Source organism: Bemisia tabaci, chromosome 10 (genome assembly GCF_918797505.1).
Source record: "Bemisia tabaci chromosome 10, PGI_BMITA_v3".
Lineage (NCBI taxonomy): Eukaryota > Metazoa > Arthropoda > Insecta > Hemiptera > Aleyrodidae > Bemisia > Bemisia tabaci.
The window spans coordinates 14147276-14165416 of NC_092802.1; the positions used below are offsets into that span (position 1 = coordinate 14147276).

At 39.4% G+C, this 18141-nt stretch overlaps 1 protein-coding gene across 2 annotated transcripts; it reads left to right on the forward strand.

Moving 5' to 3' along the window:
* Nucleotides 1-1409: 1409 nt before the first annotated feature.
* LOC109037773 (probable maltase) lies at nucleotides 1410-17621 on the forward strand. Of its 2 annotated transcripts, XM_072305567.1 has the most exons (10): nucleotides 1411-1856; nucleotides 2770-2949; nucleotides 6130-6293; nucleotides 7072-7197; nucleotides 7952-8190; nucleotides 8632-8827; nucleotides 10325-10577; nucleotides 13294-13492; nucleotides 14709-14858; nucleotides 16620-17428. In XM_072305567.1, the coding sequence occupies exons 1-10, from the start codon at nucleotides 1679-1681 to the stop codon at nucleotides 16810-16812; spliced, it is 1878 nt and encodes a 625-aa protein (XP_072161668.1). In that variant the 5' UTR covers nucleotides 1411-1678; the 3' UTR covers nucleotides 16813-17428. The 2 variants fall into 2 exon arrangements, with proteins under 2 accessions (XP_072161669.1, XP_072161668.1); XM_072305568.1 differs by lacking the exons at nucleotides 13294-13492; nucleotides 14709-14858 and having other exon boundaries at nucleotides 1410-1856; nucleotides 16620-17621.
* The last annotated feature ends 520 nt before the right edge of the window (nucleotides 17622-18141 follow it).

The window sequence follows — 18141 nt, forward strand, 5'->3', positions numbered from 1 at the left end:
AGCATAATCCGCTTAGAGACTAAGAAGTATACCCACTCAGAAAACAGTGCATACGCTGTCTTCAGTTTTGAGGCTCTTATTTTGGTCGAAGCTTCAAATTATTCACCACTTAATACGTGTAAGCTTATCCCAAAATCATGCTCTGACAAATCCATAAAAGTAACTTTATTATCAGTAAATATGCTCCTTGAGACGATGGAAAATTTTGTACAAATGTGTAATCATTCTTCAAAATTTACAGAAAAATCTGTTGTTTTTTTTATTCCTATTTAAGTGGTACTATGAGAAGTTAAGATTACACCAATTTTTTATTCTTGTGAAGTTTTGGCTGGAATAATGTAATGCGCTGGACAAAAGTTCATAATTAACTCTGTACCACCGAATCATCTCACAATCTAATGATGATAAAACCACTCTACTTCTATATGATTTGAATTGGAAACTAAAAGTTACAATGACAATATTACAAGTTCCGTTAAATTAGGGGAGAACCAACGAAAACCTGGAATTTTACCGTAACTTGGCGTTTTAGGTCCAAATTTTTCATAGAAATGTTTCAGATATTCGTGTGTGACGACTCAATGACAATGCTACGTGCAAGTTCATTGAATGTTCTTTGATACTCCTCGCCCATACAGAATGCAAATTTTGTAAATATTCCCATCAAGTCTGACCGTTAAAGGTGGCTTGGAGCCAGACAGACATCTCGGGTGATAAATCCCTACCTGTAAAGTGAAAAAACATAATTTCCCTTAAATTCTTGACAAAGCATGTCCGAAACAGCCTTGTTACATGAACAACACTTCAAAAGTAAGTTGACAGTGGTAGCCGTGTTTCAACCAAGTCAGAAAAAAAATTAAGCCTTCAGTGTTTCTGGTGAAATTGTAGGAAGGATTTTAGAGGCCGTCCTATCAACTACTTTTTCCAATTTGTTGACCCTCCCCCTCCCTCCCGCAGCGTATCCAACCGTCATCCACTGCAAGACCTCCTCCCCCCTTAAAACTTACGCAATTCTCAGCGTACCCTCCCCCCCTCCTCTTTTCTGAGGAAAACGCAGGAAATCGACAAAAATCAGTAGATATGTAAAGTCCGCAGCGTTATAAGAATATAATTAGTATATTTTCTTGGGTGTTAAATATGAGTTGTGTGCTTTTAAAAAGGAAAAGAATTAAGGCTGGGTATAGAATAAGTTACTGGCTGAGAAATCAAAAAATGCAAATTTCCTTGTCTTGTTGAGATTTTGGAATTATTTATTAAAAAATCGTAAAAAATTGAGTAAAAATATAATACAGTTAACTAATTTTTGCATCCAGGGAAGCTTACGTCACCATCGGCTTAACCCCTCCCTCCTCCTCCTACTTGGGTGACGTAATGTATAGACGGCCTCTTAAGAGCAATTGAAAGATTACACCCACCTAATATCCAATTAAGTAGTCCTCATTCATCTCTCGATTATCGTCCCGTCACAATCAGTTTTTTACATACGAATGTGGGCTTGCAAAAATTTAGCCCTTTATGCTTTTACCACCATTCTTCCCCTTTAAATCGTTCAAAACTGTGAATGTCAGGGAGAGGTGTTAAATAGCTGCAAAGGCTGCTTCGTGTAACTTGCGCACACGGGTTTATAATACGGTGTTTTTCGTTTTAGTGCTTTAATTACTTTTATGATTCAACAATAATGAGGACAATTATTACAAGCGAAAATTTTGCGGCCGTTTGGATGGTGGTAATATTCGTTTACCGTTTCCAAATGTTGGAGGCACGTGAAAAAGACTGGTACAGAACAGCGTCGATGTATCAAGTTTATACCCGCTCATTCAAGGACACCAATGGCGACGGAGTAGGAGACATTAAAGGTTAATTTCCCCTTATTCTCAGGACTTTTGATATTGGACTCCATGCTCACCCCTATATTCTTGCCTGCTCATCTCGTTCAACTCCGTGCTCATAGCTAAACTTCTCACTTCTTTGCTTGAGCATGGAGTCCAATAGCATGTGGACCTTTCTTAGTTTTAAAGTTCATCATGATCGAAAATTGTATACCTCTCTTATCTAATCTAACTTGAACTCAACCTAATCTAACCTAACCCGACCTAACCTAACCTAACCAATGCACAATTTTTTACGAAATTACTTTTTTACGTCTTTATTTCACATAAAATGTCGTAATAAATTTTCTGACCATATGCTCGCGTGTTGTCCGAGAAAACCTGCATCCAACAATTTTGGACGCTATGCTCAATTCGATTTTTCTAAAATATTATCCCCCATTAAAGTGAGCATGGAGTCCAAGATCTTGGACGTGATGAGCAACCGAACATTATAGGTGATCATGGAGTCCAATATCATGGACGCGATGCTACATTACCAAAACTACTATCCAGTAAACTGTTAATCTTTTTTGGTTAGTAATGCAAAGTTCAATTTCCCATGCATGTCTCTATAATTTCCTGCATGCACATATTATTTAAATCTTCTTGATATGTAGATTATAACAAGAAAATTATAAAAATAAACGTAACTTTTTAATTTGTATTTTCTTTAAAGAAAAAGGCATGGGTTTTAAGGATGTCAAGTTTTTTTTTTTTTTTTTTTTTTTTTTTGGGGGGGGGGGTAGGTTCAACGTGTTTCTTCCTCATTGGGCGACATCATTACAATTCTTGACGGAAACTGCAATTTATAAGATCTGTTTGAACGCCTCTATAGAGAAATCGATGGTTGTTGTTTAATCATTTTGATTTTGACCAATGAATAAAATTGTCGTTACAGGAGTGCACGAGAAGTTAGATTACATTCAAAAAGTCGGTTTTGATACGATATGGATTCAAACTTTATTCAAATCCCCAATGAAGGACATGGGTTACGACATATCCGACTTTATGGCAGTGGACCCGCTGTTTGGCACAATGGAGGAATTGAAAAAATTGATTGACGACATTCATACACGAGGTACCCAAGTTTCTCCTTGATTTTGTGAACAGATAAAGGTAGTAAGCAGTTTTTGTAAGAAAATAAAAAAAAAGATTGTTGATATTGTCTTGTAGAAGCGTAATTCACAAAAATTTTGCCTAAAAAAGTGCAAAAACTTTTTATATATATACTAGCGACCCGTACGTGCTTCGCACGTATGAAACATACAATCAGAGAAAACAGAATTCATCTCACAATAATCAATAATCAGTAGGACATGAATCGTTGCGATGTATTATACGACATTATAATACGGCATTACTATTATAATGCATTATAATGGATTATAGGCATTATAAATCATTATTACCACGTGGGAATAAAATGTTGCAGAATGAATTGAAAAGCATGTTGGCAAAATTTATTACAAAAATAGTATAACATGTAGGTACATAACATAAAGGTAATACAAATTAAATGATTAGAGCATGTAAATTTTATTACATTATAGGTATATTATAATTATTTTTGTCATTGTTGGAAATTTTGATAGTTTGAAATTTGATAGTCGATAGTTTGATAGTTGAAAACGTTGGCACTTTATTTAGTTAAGGTGATTCGTAGAAATAGTTACTCCAAAAAATCATGTTAAAGCAGAGAAGTACGGCAATGACGTAAGGACGTTTTCATTGCCATACTGCAAGGAAAAATTTCCATCCGCAATCCGAGCAATTCCATAAGGAAAAAAACATATATATATAAAAAAAGAATGATCACATAGAAACATTCGCATACAAATCCATCCATACCGAATATGTGAATGGATTCGACATCATCTTGAGATACTATTCGGAAATCTTCAAATTTAGACGAATCAGCTTCATACAAATCAAATATCAAAAAACGAATTTAGAAAATCGGTGCCCTCCGGTCTGAAATCACTTTATAGACCATTGAAAAGCCCTATGCAAAATGTCAACTTTAAAATCGAATTTTTAGGGGTCCCGCTCGCATTGGCCCTAAACATTAACATGAATATTCCATAAGAATTTGCCAGAAATTGTTCAACAATGATTTTCTTGGCGGGGTGTGACAAAATTATTGATTTTCTTTTTTAAAATAAGGGCGTTAAAATTTGTTTGAGTTAAAAAGATTCCTGCTTGGCACGGGGGGCTAGGGTTGACAGAAAATCCTTCGGCGCGTGGGGAGTGCGGCGAGTCTGCAGAAAGGAAACCTCGATGTTCCCGACTGAGCACCAAACAGTTGGCGATGGAAATTCGCAGGATGGAAATTTCATATGAATAACGTAAAAATAAAATGACAAAAAAAACATATGTGAGCAGTTGCGGAATTTCCCGTTTCCACATGATGTACACGAACAGAACTCTCCGACCGCTGAGAAAGATCCGGCAACACCGCAACACTCGAACAATCGGGACGGTAGCCGTAGAAACGCTCGTTCCGTATACAACAAAAGGGCGACCGAGCTCCGGTCGTCGTTTCAGAGTAGACCATCAGAGTAGCCGCGACGCCTACGCGGAGGGACTCGCGGCGCCCCCCCCCCCCCCCCCGCCAAAGCCGGCCGAAGGCCAGCTCCGCCGAACGCGCAACGAATGAAGGGACCGCACGGCAAAAACGCGGCCCCGATCGACCGACGAGGAGGGCGCAGAAACGAATTTCCCAGAAACGTTCGAAGGGCACCAGCGCCTCCCCGGATCGCCGGATCACGATACCCGCCCTTATCGGACGTCGGCACCGTAGGACCCGTCCGCCGACGGAACCACGAGCCCGGGGGACGAACGGGGAGGTACGAAGTGACCGTTACAAGGAATCGACCGACGAAACGGTCCGAGGGGCACCGCGCCCACCCCGGGAGTTCGGGGTCGAAAATTCAGCGGGGACGGGACGCCGGCCGGCCGGGGGCACCCGCTGACCGGAACCCCAGGCCGCGGGCCAAACGTGACGGGAGCGGTGGCGGTTTTTCCGAAAACGGTCGCGGGGCCCCAGCGCCCCTCCCGGGTCGCCGGATCCGAAATCCGACCTTATCGGACGTCGGCACAGTAGGACCCGTCCGCAGCCGGAACCCCGAGCCCGGGGGACGAACGGGGAGGTACGAAGTGACCGTTACAAGGAATCGGCCGACGGAACGGTCCGAGGGGCACCGCGCCCCCCGGAAGCGCAAAAAAACGAAACGGCCGGAGGGACAAGGAGCCGATAGCCGGGACGCGACCGCACGTCGAAGCGCGACCGGAAAGACGCGCGCCAGGCCGAGGGTCGGGCGAAAAACGGAACCACCCCCGGGGCCCGTAGCAACCCCCGTGGGGGTGGGAACGGGAAAACCCGCGGGGAGAACGGAGACCCGGTTGCGAGGGGTCCGCCGAACGAACATCAAGGGCGCGGGACGCGCTGGGACGGCGTGGCGGGGACCGATGTTCAGAGGGTCGCGGGGTAAATCGTATAACTTTATATAAGAGAAGATATATATATACATTGATAACTAGGAGACTACAAAATTTACAAGTGTTAACCCTAATTAAAAAAATTAATTTGCATGATAGAAGTTATGGCAATTTGATTTTTTCAATGTAAGGAGAACGTAGTCTTGTGAGAAAATTTGAATACAACATGATCAGGGTTTAAATTTCCGAATTAAAATGCAATTGGTCTGTTGCAAGCAAGAGATACACCTAAGTCACTAAACTTTCTCGATGCATAAGGGCACAAAATTCACGATGTGCACACCAAAAAAGTCCAAAATTTACTTTTTAGCGCGAATATGGGAATTTTTAAAGCGGATGGCTAGGAATTTTTTAAAACCTCCTGTCGCTACCCTTGCATGGGTTGTAGGAGGACTAAGTTTTGCGGCGGCTAGACGTCGCAAGGCGCCAGAGAGCACTATAAAAGCGACTCTTATGTATGTATGGATAGCAGTTAGTATTCTGGACACCACTGAATGTTTTCTGTCGAAAAGTCAAGGCTGAATTTGTCGACCCAACTATGGAAAAATCACTGTCCTGAAAATTTCCCCTCGATAGACACGGGTGGACCTTTACATGCACATAAAACTTCTACCAGGGCTGCCGAAAAAATTCATTAAAAAAAAACAAAACACACACAGGCACACCCTCACATTGCTATCAAGAAGTACTAAAAACATGGTGGTTCGTCTACTAACGATAAAGTGATACTAAGGTGTGAAATGTCCTCTTCTTTGAACAGGAATGAAAGTAATCGTAGATTTTGTTCCCAACCACACCAGCGATGAAAGTGAGTGGTTTGAAAAATCAATCAATAAAATAGAACCTTACACCGATTTCTATGTTTGGGCGAATCCAAACGGTTCCGATCCCGAAACACAACTTCCTTTACCACCTAACAATTGGGTAAGTCTATCTTTACCTTGCTGAATTCAAAATTATGAAGAAATATTCAAGGGAAACTCAAAATTTACTGAGCTTAGTTCCTTGCAGTATACGTATCTTCTAAATACTGGATAATTCAGATAAGCAAAACGCATAACGTTAGGATTAATCTAGCTGTTTGTTTAGTTTTTTAGTATATACATTAAAATTCCACACAATCGAAATAATATTCACGAAGTGGGGGGCTGCGCCCCCTGAATACATCGCGGTGTAACCCCGCGAAGTGTTTCGTGCGTCAAACGGTATGCGCTACGTGCTCTACTCTTTTAATTTTATATTCTAGAGTATAATTTGAGCTTTGAGCGTAAGAACGATGGTTTTTATAAGAATAGAGTACACAAGATCAGGTATATGAGATCATGAGTTATTAACTCTTCATAGTTGCCTCTTATGTTATTAATAAAACATTTGGTAATCGTCTGAAGGCTAAACACGGAAGTTTCGCGTCCTGCCAACACCCACTCAATCCTAGTGCAACGGAGTTAATTGCACTGCTGAAGGAGGGGATTTTTCAGAGATTCAGAGCCGTAACTGATACGTATGCACTAATTTCATTATACATTGTACAAACAAACACAAGGTGATTTTTAAAATCAGCTGTCAGAGTTTGTCGTAATCCTGGTGGATGATTCTTGAGAGAGAACTTTTAGAATGAGCCTTTTTTGAGTGTCACGTTGTTCAAGGGCAAAGCACAATTATTTTAAAATTACATGTTTCATAATTGACCATCTATTTTCAGCTGAGTGTATTTGGGGACTCCATGTGGGAATGGAACGAAAAGAGACAACAGTTTTATTTACACCAATTCAGTATTTCTCAGCCAGATTTAAACTATCGCAATCCTAAGGTCAAAGACGCAATGAAGGTAAATTCGTTGAAAGTATTTATATTGCATATTAATGATGACAAGATAAACCTAGATCTAGATACTAGTACTCATCGGAAAATCAACTGACAAAGAAAGGTTGGAAAAAAAAAAAAAAAACAGTGGCATGTTTTATTCAGCCAACTGAATTTCAATTTATATCTAAATTAGTATTATATTTGACAGCTGTCAAAAGAAAAAATTACCCTAAAAAATTAATATTTTTTTATGCGTGCTGCATAGCTATGCACCCATTGCTCATTGAGTTTTGCTGTTGATATAGACAGCATTAGGGTGTCCCACTTTGAGGGTCCCCTCCGAATTTCGATTATGGTACCCCCAAAATCGTCGGGTACCTCTCCTTTTCTTTTTCAAATGACAAGTACTCAATGGAGATGAATGGCGTCTGAACATTTTGAGAACATCTATTTTCGGTTCGTGTTTTGATAAAGTGATATTCCCGCTTACTGCTCCCTCTGATCTCTTCATGTCGGGTAAACTTCCTTTTAGGAAACTCCCCGTACTCTAAGAGTGCGAACCTTAAAACCCTTAAACATAACCCCAAACCTCTTACCGCAGATTTGTCCAAGACTTTTTCGTGTTGGGTGGGATAAGATGCCACTTCGGCGTCTATCTAACTGATTAGCATGAAGTTTGGTAAGCAGGGATAGTTTTCTACGAGGAACCAGAAATTTATGTTAAAAGAGAAACTGTCCGTAATGTTTGTAGTTGTAATGTATTTTTTGTCTGATAGAATGTCCTCAGGTTCTGGCTGGACTTCGGAGTCGACGGATTTCGAGTAGATGCTATTGCTCATTTAGTAGAAGACGCTCTTCTTAGAGACAACCCGTGGAGGTCGCCGGAGAAAACGGGAAAAAGAGATTTCTATGATCAAATTCCCAAATACAGTTCCCTACAAGAAGAAACATATCAAGTCACTCACGAATGGCGCTCTATGCTTGATGAGTACGAAGATAAGGGCCTTGGCGTCAGGTAAGAATAAAATACTTCAACTGCCCGGCTTCGAGCATCCCTACAGTAGAGGACCACGGAAATGCAATATGGCCGCTGGAGCCAAGTTGAAGGCGAGAGCGAAATTTTATATATTATATCAGATAATCAACTGACATGGTGCATATTATGCACCGATGCGGAACGGGTCTTTTGACGTTGAACGCCATTCGATCCTGGGTCTGGTTCCAATTTCTGAAGATTCTACTTGCGCGTCGATTATTAACTTGTTATAGTACGATCGTGATCATTAAATCTCTCTCTCAGGATTTTTTTAGCGAATAATATAAATTATTGGCGTTCCAATAATCCAGGTGCATGCTCTGGATCTCCCATGTCCCCGATTCTATTTCTACTCTCTCTTACTGCTATATGCGGTCATCCTCTGTTAAATAATCATAAACTGCATTTTTTCTCCTTTAGGATAATGACGTTCGAGATGTATGATGACCTCGACGTTACCAGGAAGTTCTTCGGTAATGAAACTTATAAAATCATGCATTTTCCTCTGAATGTACGGACGTTCTTGCCTATGCACATGAAAAATGCAACGGACACAAGTGATACGATTCGCGATTACATCGAGCTCATGCCATCTGTCGGAGTTCCAAGCTGGATCGTAAGTGAAGATATTACTCGTGATGAAGTATTATGATGATCGTTATATTTCTGCACGGTATTCAAAATTATCCCTAGAGTCACCGATCGGTAATTAAGTAATTCTTTAGTATAATGTAAGTCTACAATGCAGGTTAGGCTTCTTTTCAGTTTTTTTTTTTTTTTTTTTTTTTTTTTTTTTTTTTTTTTTTTTTTTAGGAATTAATTTTGAGTAATTGCCGGCTACATGGATGAAAAAGCAAAAAAATAAATTCTATTAACCCTTTGTTGCATGAGCTACTCGTTGATTTTGGAGGGAAAATCCACATTATACAGTATTTTTTCGACATTAGAGTCGGTTAGAATCGATTTTTATGGGTTTTTTTAAAGTAAAGAGATCAGACTTAAAATGTTCCTCAAAACTCATTTCTTGCTTCGATTCAATTTAATACTCCAGCACAGAAATAAAGCTGAAAACCATTTGTTGCTTTCATGCAACGCTATGCAATAAAGGGTTAAATATTAAATATAGGAGGGAAACTACGAACATTTTGGGACAAAAATACCAAAAAAATGTCAAATTAAATACCCGAGTCATGTTCGTTTAATATTTGTGGCTCAAAAAATATTTTTTCGGTGCAAGTCTTTTGAAATGGGTAGTCTGCTATGTTCCGAGCATAACATTATTAGATGATGACGCAACGCGCTTAACTGTAACATACATACATGAACAAAACCATTTGCAACTTGCTACCTTAAATACACCCTTGGTTTCTTCCACCTTGCTTTCATCGGTCAGTGATGTACTGGTAACTCAACGTGAAACTTGGATGAAATCAAGGTGGAAGAAACCAAGGATGTCGCTACCGCGCTGGATGACGTCAAAAACCCGAATTTTCAATGGGCGATATCTCGGTTAATATTGAACGTAGAAAGTTGCAGTTTGGACGGATCTCATTATTTTTAGCTGATCTGCAACAATTAAGCATAAAAACACGATTCTGTGACCAACGCAACTGACCCGTTTCCTTACACTGAAAAAAAATCTCGGTGTATTTACTAAGAAACGGGTAAAATTACCAAGAATTCAGGGTTCTATTTGATCCCAGTTTTTTCTTGGTAAAATTACCATTTATGGAATTGATAATTTTACCGAGAAATCTCGGTAAAATTATTGAACTTTCTCAGTAATTTTACTGGACCTTGGTAAAAACGCCAAAATTTTTTATCGACCGTGGTAGAATTACCGAGATAAAATGGCAAAGTTACCGGGAATTGATTACCAATAAAAGTGGCATTCTTACCTGAAAAAACAGTAAAAATACCGGTTTTTAGGTAAGCTTACCAGTCTGTCTGGGTAAAATTACCAATAATTGGTATAAAAAAGTGAGATGGTGAAGGTACCAACGGACCTTGGTAAAAACGCTGAGAATTATTTTTCAGTGTACAACCGATCGGTCTCAGTTTACTTCAGGCGGTCAATCGAAATGTCGATAATGTCCTTGACTTTCTCTTGTAGATGAGCAACCATGATATCAGTCGAATGGCCACTCGGAGTTTTCCAGAATTTTCCGTACCAGGATTCATGATCGCATTACTTCTACCTGGCGTTGTGAGTATCTATTACGGGGAGGAAATTTGCATGCAGCAAATGCTTTTGCGCAAGGATCAGTTGAGGGATGCATCGAAAAAGATCGAAAAGCTGAACCCAGGACATTCATTGCGCGATCCCTGCAGAACACCAATGCAATGGGATGACTCTCCGAATGCAGGTATGGAAACCAGAATGGAAATAAGTATAAGTTTACTTAATTAGTTTGTTATTCAATTATATTTTGTACAGCTCCTCATTGAAGCAAGACAAAAATAATAAAAACTTCATCCAGAAGAAGAACAGTTTAGAAATTGACGCCGGAGAGGGAAATTAAATTATTTAAGTACATTCAACCCTCGGATGCCCATGTCGGGACAAATTGACTCGAGGCTAGCTAAATTTACTCGCGGCCCACGGTTTGTATGTGGTAGGTACATATATGTACATTGGTGGGTCCAGCAAGTTGGCAACATTGTTTTTTCCCATCTAAGCCTATGGAAATGTATCGATTTTTGGAGGGACCAGGTGCTCCCATAAGAGGCAATAAATGGAGGAAATCCGATGTTGCCTAACAGCTAGATCCGCCTCTGGGTACATACGCGCTTCAGATATAGGTGCACATTTACATCGTCAATAAAAGTAAGGAATCGAATCGAAAAAAAGAGTAAAAGTCTAGTGAAAGGGAGTTTTTTTTTAACAATCCCCAGAAATCCTCAAGCCTTGTCTCCACGGGACGTTTCATGGGATTTGTCCCTGGGAAAAATCTCCCATAGGAAGTTGGGAAAAATATTGTGTTAAGTCAATACTAATCACAGTGTCAACTAAGAGTCATTGTGGAGTCCCAGAAACATCTTAAAAAGAAGAATGAGAAATTTTGTTGTGTTGTTTAATTAACGGGAAAAAGGCCCAGAAGTTGCACTTCAGCGATTCGAACTTGGGAAAAATCCTGTGAAAAGTCCCTTGGAGACAAGGTGCTAGGTGGGTCAAATTGACGTGACTGTCTCTTTCGGGGGAGTCACGGTATCGGTACAATCAATTGATATAAGTCTACAATTATATCCTAAACAAAGAATCAGATGGGGCCTCGAGGTTAGTGTCCGTAAGACAAAAAAGATGTCAGTTGGAGGTGCTCAGCAAAGCATAGTCCTGGAGGATGGTCAACATATAGAAAGTTGCGAACAATACAAGTACCTGGGGGTGAAGCTGACTTCGGATGGGAAGCTGGATCAGGCCATTCGGGATCGTAATCTTCTAGGAAGGAAAGCCATCGCCATGCTTAATGGGATCCTTTGGGACCAAAGGATTTCCAAAGACAACAAGAAGAGGATTTATAACTCGGTTGTCAAGCCTATTGTCACCTATGGCAGTGAAGTGTGGCAGTTGAAGAAGCGGAACCAAGAAATGCTCAAGGCGACCGAGATGGATTTCTGGCGAAGATCGGCTGGAATCTCGAGGAGAGAACGTGTCAGGAATGAACGTGTCCGAGAGATAATGGGCGTTGAGGGGACGATTGTGCACGATATCATGACCAAGCAATTGGTATGGTATGGGCATGTGCAGAGAATGGCTGATACCAGGTTGCCGAAGAAGGTGTTGGAGTGGGTCCCCCCAGGTAGGCGACGGAGAGGGCGTCCAGCCAAACGGTGGGTAGAGGGCATCCATGAAGAGATGGAGAGATGCCAGCTTCCGGAGGATCTCTACCATGACAGATTCCTGTGGAGAATAGGCGTCGCAGAGCGCCCTAGCGCGCCGTAAAAGCGGCTCATACATACATACAAAGAATCAGATATCAAACTGAACAAAAATCACCTGTTGATACAGCCAAAGATAGGGAAAACGTACTTGGACCTCTGCTTTAAACTTATCTTCCGAATCTGATGGACACCTTGTTGGCAGCATAGAGCAGAGCATTGTGGATTATACGCCTTGCGCCATCGCGCCTTCAATTTTGCAGATGCAACACGGACATCCATCAAGTACGAATAGTCGTATCTCTGCGCCGTCATCAATGCGAATCATTCCCTTCCTCTATTTCCGTGTTATGTTGGTTCCGTTCGCGTTACAGTAAAGTAGTGCTTCAAGAGCCACATGAGCAATACAGCCGAAGGAGGGTGATTAAATTACCTGAATCCAACAGATATGCTAATCACAGAAAAAAAGTTTCAAAATGAGTAACTTTCTTTTCTGAAATTACATCCTTGATTAATTATAATCAAATCGCGAAATGATAAAATCAAATCACAAAATGAGTTCGAAAATCTCATCTCATATTATGATTGTCATTTAGTAAAGTCTTAATATAATTTATATTTCATCCTAATCTTAAAATTAGATTAAGTTATCATTAGGGACTATGCTTAGACGCTAGGTCCCTAACAACTTTGTATTGTAAAAATATTGTATATTATTTCTTTTGCAGGGAAAAATAAATCCTTGATCAAAGACCCAGTGAAACCCGGCAGTGAAACTGCAAAAAAACGCATGTCAAATGCGGTGTTTTAAAATCTCCTCGCCCGCCATTTTGAGTATTAAAAGAAGACCAAACTAACATCATGACTTGAAATTGTTATAAAACACATAACACAGAGACAACAACATTAATATACAGAGGAGCACAGAGAGAAAAAATCTCCAAACCCTTCAAAAAAATGACGTTTAGTAATTATTTTTCATGTGGAAAAAGAAGAATAGCAGGACGTCTGCAATGCCACAAACCGAGATTCGCAGTTCTGCAGTTTCACCGTCGTAATACCGTTTCTTAGTGTTGGACAAAGGTTTGTCCTGGTAATTTGAATTTCGAAGTAATTGGGACCTGTCTGTGTCAAAATCAAAACAGATCTTCATTTATGACCTATGAACCTCGAAACATAAGTTAACCCTTGACGCAATTTCAGGTTTCACAAAGGAAAGTGTCATGCCGTGGCTCCCCGTGAATCCAAACTATTTTCGTGTAAACGTAGCGAGGCAACTTCAGGATCCGCAAAGCCACTTGAAAACTTTCATGCGTCTAATGGAGTTGAGAAAATCTGCCGTCATCATGGATGGTCAGTTAGAAATGTGTGCTCCAACACCTTGGCTACTCGTTTTCCAAAGGTGAGGAGGAAGGGGAATGAAGGGGGGTAAAATGAAGGCCGCCTTTGGGTAATTCTATAACATGACATAGAAAATAACTTCAACGCGTGTAAGATAAGAGATTTGGTTCAGGTAATCGAGGTTTACCGACATTAGAACCAGGTTTCGATTTAAATTACTAAAAATGTTGCTATCCATATTAAAGGGTTGAATTATTTACTGAAAACTGCGATCCACTGAGCCAAAGGTCATTTTAAAAGTTTGAAATTTTCGTTTACCGCGACCAAAAGCTTTGGTTATCCATAAAAATGGATGACATAAGCTTTGGTTATTCATAAAAATGGAAGCTTGGTCATTAAACCTTTTTTATAGCTGTTATGAAGACCACCAAAAATAACAGAGAATTTCCTCTCTATAAGAAAATAAATAAAGTAGGAGTGGATCAAATGCTCTGGATGAGAAGGTATAGCAGATGAAGTAGGAGAAGAATGCGTAGGGAGGGATGATGCAGTGAAAGGGGTAGCGGACACGCCAAGCGTTAGGTTTTAGGCGTTAATGCTATAATCATTTTATATTTAGAGTATGATAAGATATGATATAAATCGCACCATATGGCTACATAGGCTATAGCCTAAAGTGTCGTATCCTCAAAGGCGCGCAATAGAGAATTGCGAAAAAAATAGTACCGCTGCATCTGAAAGTTCCAAATGAGGTGAATTTGCATATTTAAAGTTTTTTCCTAAGATGAGAAATTTCAGAAAAATATATGCAAAGTAAGGAAATGGCCGTCTTGTAATGTCATCATCAGGTGTAATTTCCTATTTAACACATGTATGTTAGTAGCCAATTTTGTCATATCTTCTACAGTAATTGTTCAATTTAGAACCGAAGAATGTCCTCTTGCAAAGTTCATGCAGTAGTTAAGCCTTTTCAATGAAATTATTCCAATTTCAGATACATGCAAATTTTCCATTGTTGAAATTTCTTTAAAAATGTAAAGCTTTCAAGATGTATGTAACGATATTTTAAATCTAAAAAAATGTCCAAGCATAATGCACTTTCCTCCAAATTTAAAAGTTAGGGGGTGGTCTTTTACACAATATCCCCCAAAAAAGCGCTTACTTTTAGCGGTGAAAACCAAAGTTCAGCCTAGGGTGCTAAAAATATAAAGTCAGCTCTGAATTTGATCCCACAACTGACCAGAATGTTAAAAAAGAAAAATAATTTATTTTCTAAGGTCTCTTCGTAACCAAGCATCGGCAATGATTGTGGTTGTCGTGAACATGGGGACAGAAATCGAAGCTGTTAGCTTGGGTAATTGCTCGATGAAGGTCCCACGCGAAATGGAAGTGCACACAGCCTCTGAAAACTCTGGATTTAAAATCGGGTAAGACCATACTTTTTATGAAATATCGGACCTTTTCATGCATGCGATACAGGACAGGTATAAGAAGTCTAAAGTGCCGATAGCTGAAAAGGATGCGGCATTCTCTCGCGTTAAACTATGAAAATTGTAGCTAAAAATTAACTTCCAGACGTCGTGCACTCTGACGCTCAGCAAAAAAACGCCCTATAAAACATTCGAGGTTGCCACGTTTCCTCTAATAAAATGTTTATTCTTGAGGAGAGTTGTGGATATTTTCTCTTGAAATTATCAGATAATTTAGATCTGCGGTCGCAAATAAAATTTGTTGGAATTTTGTCTAAAAAATATTCACAAACCCTGGAAATTCATATTTTATCAAAAGAATTTTGGCAGCGTCTGAAGGCTCATCCGGCGTTCTTCCTTAGCTCGGCAGAATTGGTGGCTCTTCTCAAAAGAATGATCTTGCGTCCTGTTGGAAGTATCACCCGCATTTAATACTACAATATACATAAATATAAATATATATTTTTGATGACATTTGTTTTTATATAATGGTTTTTTTGTTAGGATATATGTGTAAATGGTAAATGGATTTATTAAATATTTTAAAAAGAATAATAGTTTTCAAAATGCATGATTGCATTTGTTAGTGTAATAGGAAACTTTCAGTTAAACTCAAATAGATAAAAGCAATTCGGACCGCGTTAAGCAGAAAGGAACCATAAGCCACATCAGCTTTTGTAACATTTAACTTAGCAATTTTATTTTTTACATAACGTTTGTGCGGATTCCTTTGAACTTTTCAAGGAATTTGCCTCGTACTATGCAGAAACTCACTGAACTTTTTACAAAATCCGCACAACCGCTTTCAGGTGAAAGTTTAAAATTAAAGGCATTAGCTAATGTGGCTTGGTTCCTTTTTGCTGAACGCGGTCCGTTTGAAGAATGGAGTGAGTGAAAATTCTTACTATTTTCGAGGCTCATTTTTATTTACGTACTAGCGAAATGCCCGTGACTGGACTCTGAGGTCTAGAGGCCGCTAAAATATCTACAACCCCGAAAAAATGGTGGTAGGGGAGCAAGACATGCCATACAAAAAAAAAAATGATAAAATCGATAGAAAAATGAGTTGTGGGGAGATGGAGCTAGAAAAATTAGCTGCGGGTGGGGGGGGAGGTAGAATTAATGCTGGCAAAAAAATTAGAACTAACCTAGCAATGATTTATTAAAAAAAGAAAGAAAAAAAATGAAAAAAAAAAAAAAAAATAAGTTGAAATAAAACATCAGCTGACAGCAAACAAAGGTTACCAAGGAAACCAAGGAATGGAACTTTCATAAAAACAGTTTAGTGGAAAACAGCGTAAGTAGGGCACTTACGTTAATTACCGTTTATAAGTAAACGGTAAATGCGATTTAACCGAAAATTTATACAGTTCTTTGTAAGACCAAAATGGACAAAATTGCAAAATTTGAAGAAGCTAACGTAAATCTAACGATAGTTATCGTGAACGAAAGAATTGCTGACATAGGTCGGGTAACTATTATAGGTGGGATTGATTTGTATATCTTATCACAGAGTTTATCACGAAGAAATGTCATTGTCCCGTATATACCACTGTTGCTCTGGTGTGCCAAAGAATTAGAAAACTTTTATTTATCCGAGTTTGTGTTCTTGGAAGGAAAGGGACAGATAATTATTGAACCACTTTTTTCTCCCCTCGACCACGTTTATAACAATCAGTCCTAGTCGAACTCAAAATAATTTTTCCCCTTTTTTTTCAGGGACAAATTCACCATCGGCAAATCCAGTAGCCTGCAGCCGGACCGTCCTAAATTGCGTCCTAAGTCAGGAGTGGTGTTAACACTCTTCACAAGTTCCTCAAACGGTTGTTTAACTTCTGTTCCTTGCCTGCTTGTCTTGATAATCTCCACGATTACCTCAATGACTTACCAACATCCGTTTTTAGCCCATTGATTCAGGTTTCAAGAGTAAATGATTTGATCAGATTACTGATTAGTATTACAGAAAAAACTTGTTCCTTAAAAAAAAATGAAATAAATAATTTGGCAACAGACAAAAGTTTATACGGCGTAATTCCTTGGCACGGAGGTGTATATTTTATCCCTCAACTACAAATCTTTCCTCATCGCGAAATTAGGATGATGGTGCTATAACCAGCGTAATCATTGGAGCGCATCACTGCTTTGAAACAATATTATCGCCAGTTCGCCTTCAAATTTGACGATGCAATCCAACGTCGCACCGAAGTTGATTAAGTTGCATCCACCGATGTGCTGTACCTATTCTTAATGTTTCTGCACATCCTGCAGTGGACATGGTCATTATGAGATGGAATTCTGAGGAGACTTCATCGCAAAGCTAGAAACATAGAGGTCACTTTTAAACTCTCAATCTCTCAAACTAATTGTGGTTCATATGATTCATTGATGTGTATATTGCCTGTATGCGCAATAAGGACCTTTCACTTACGTTGGAGGCATTATCAACGGTTGACAGAATACACACAGCCATGCTATGGGAAAACGCCTTATGAACATCCGAATGTTGAAAAATGTCTCTCAGTAAATTACTACTTTGTACGAAACTTATGAACAATTTACTTATTTGAAAGTTTCACATGATTAAGATAAACTTGTGAAAAACTCTTAGAAAATCCGTGTTTTTGTCATCGGATATTTAGCGACAGACGATGTTTTAAAGTTTATTAGTTAAATTTTATAATTATACGTTTCCCACCATGCCTGCAGGCTTCTTTACCTAAATAGTGGAATTTTTCATTTTCGACTAAGCGGGCACTACAGTAATATATTTAAGGCCAAGAGCGAGGAGAACCGGGGTCACACTAAACCGGGCAAAAATTGAAGACTTAAAATACAAAATACTAAAAGCGGTTAAAAGTATGGCTTAAATGAGACTCCGCAACATTCACAGTGATTGGATGTTTGCCTTTACGGTTGATTAAAATTCTGGGAAAAACGTGGAAGCATTTTCGAGGAATATTGTTCGGCATAAAAAATTTTAACATGCCATCGTCTGTCATGACCGCAGAGTATTTGCGGAAAAATACAGAAAAGGAGGGACATGGAAGTTCTGAGAATTGTTCTTGCGTATCCAGCAAAGTGGGTGATCAGAATAATGTCGGAAAATACGAAAGAGGCTAGAGCACCTTTTCAGTGATAAATCCGAACTTCAGAATGTTGTACGTATCCAATGACAGCAGTGCAAGACGCTCAATGGCTAAACCGTTGCGGCGGGAAAAAAGCATCTAGGTTTGAGTCGTTC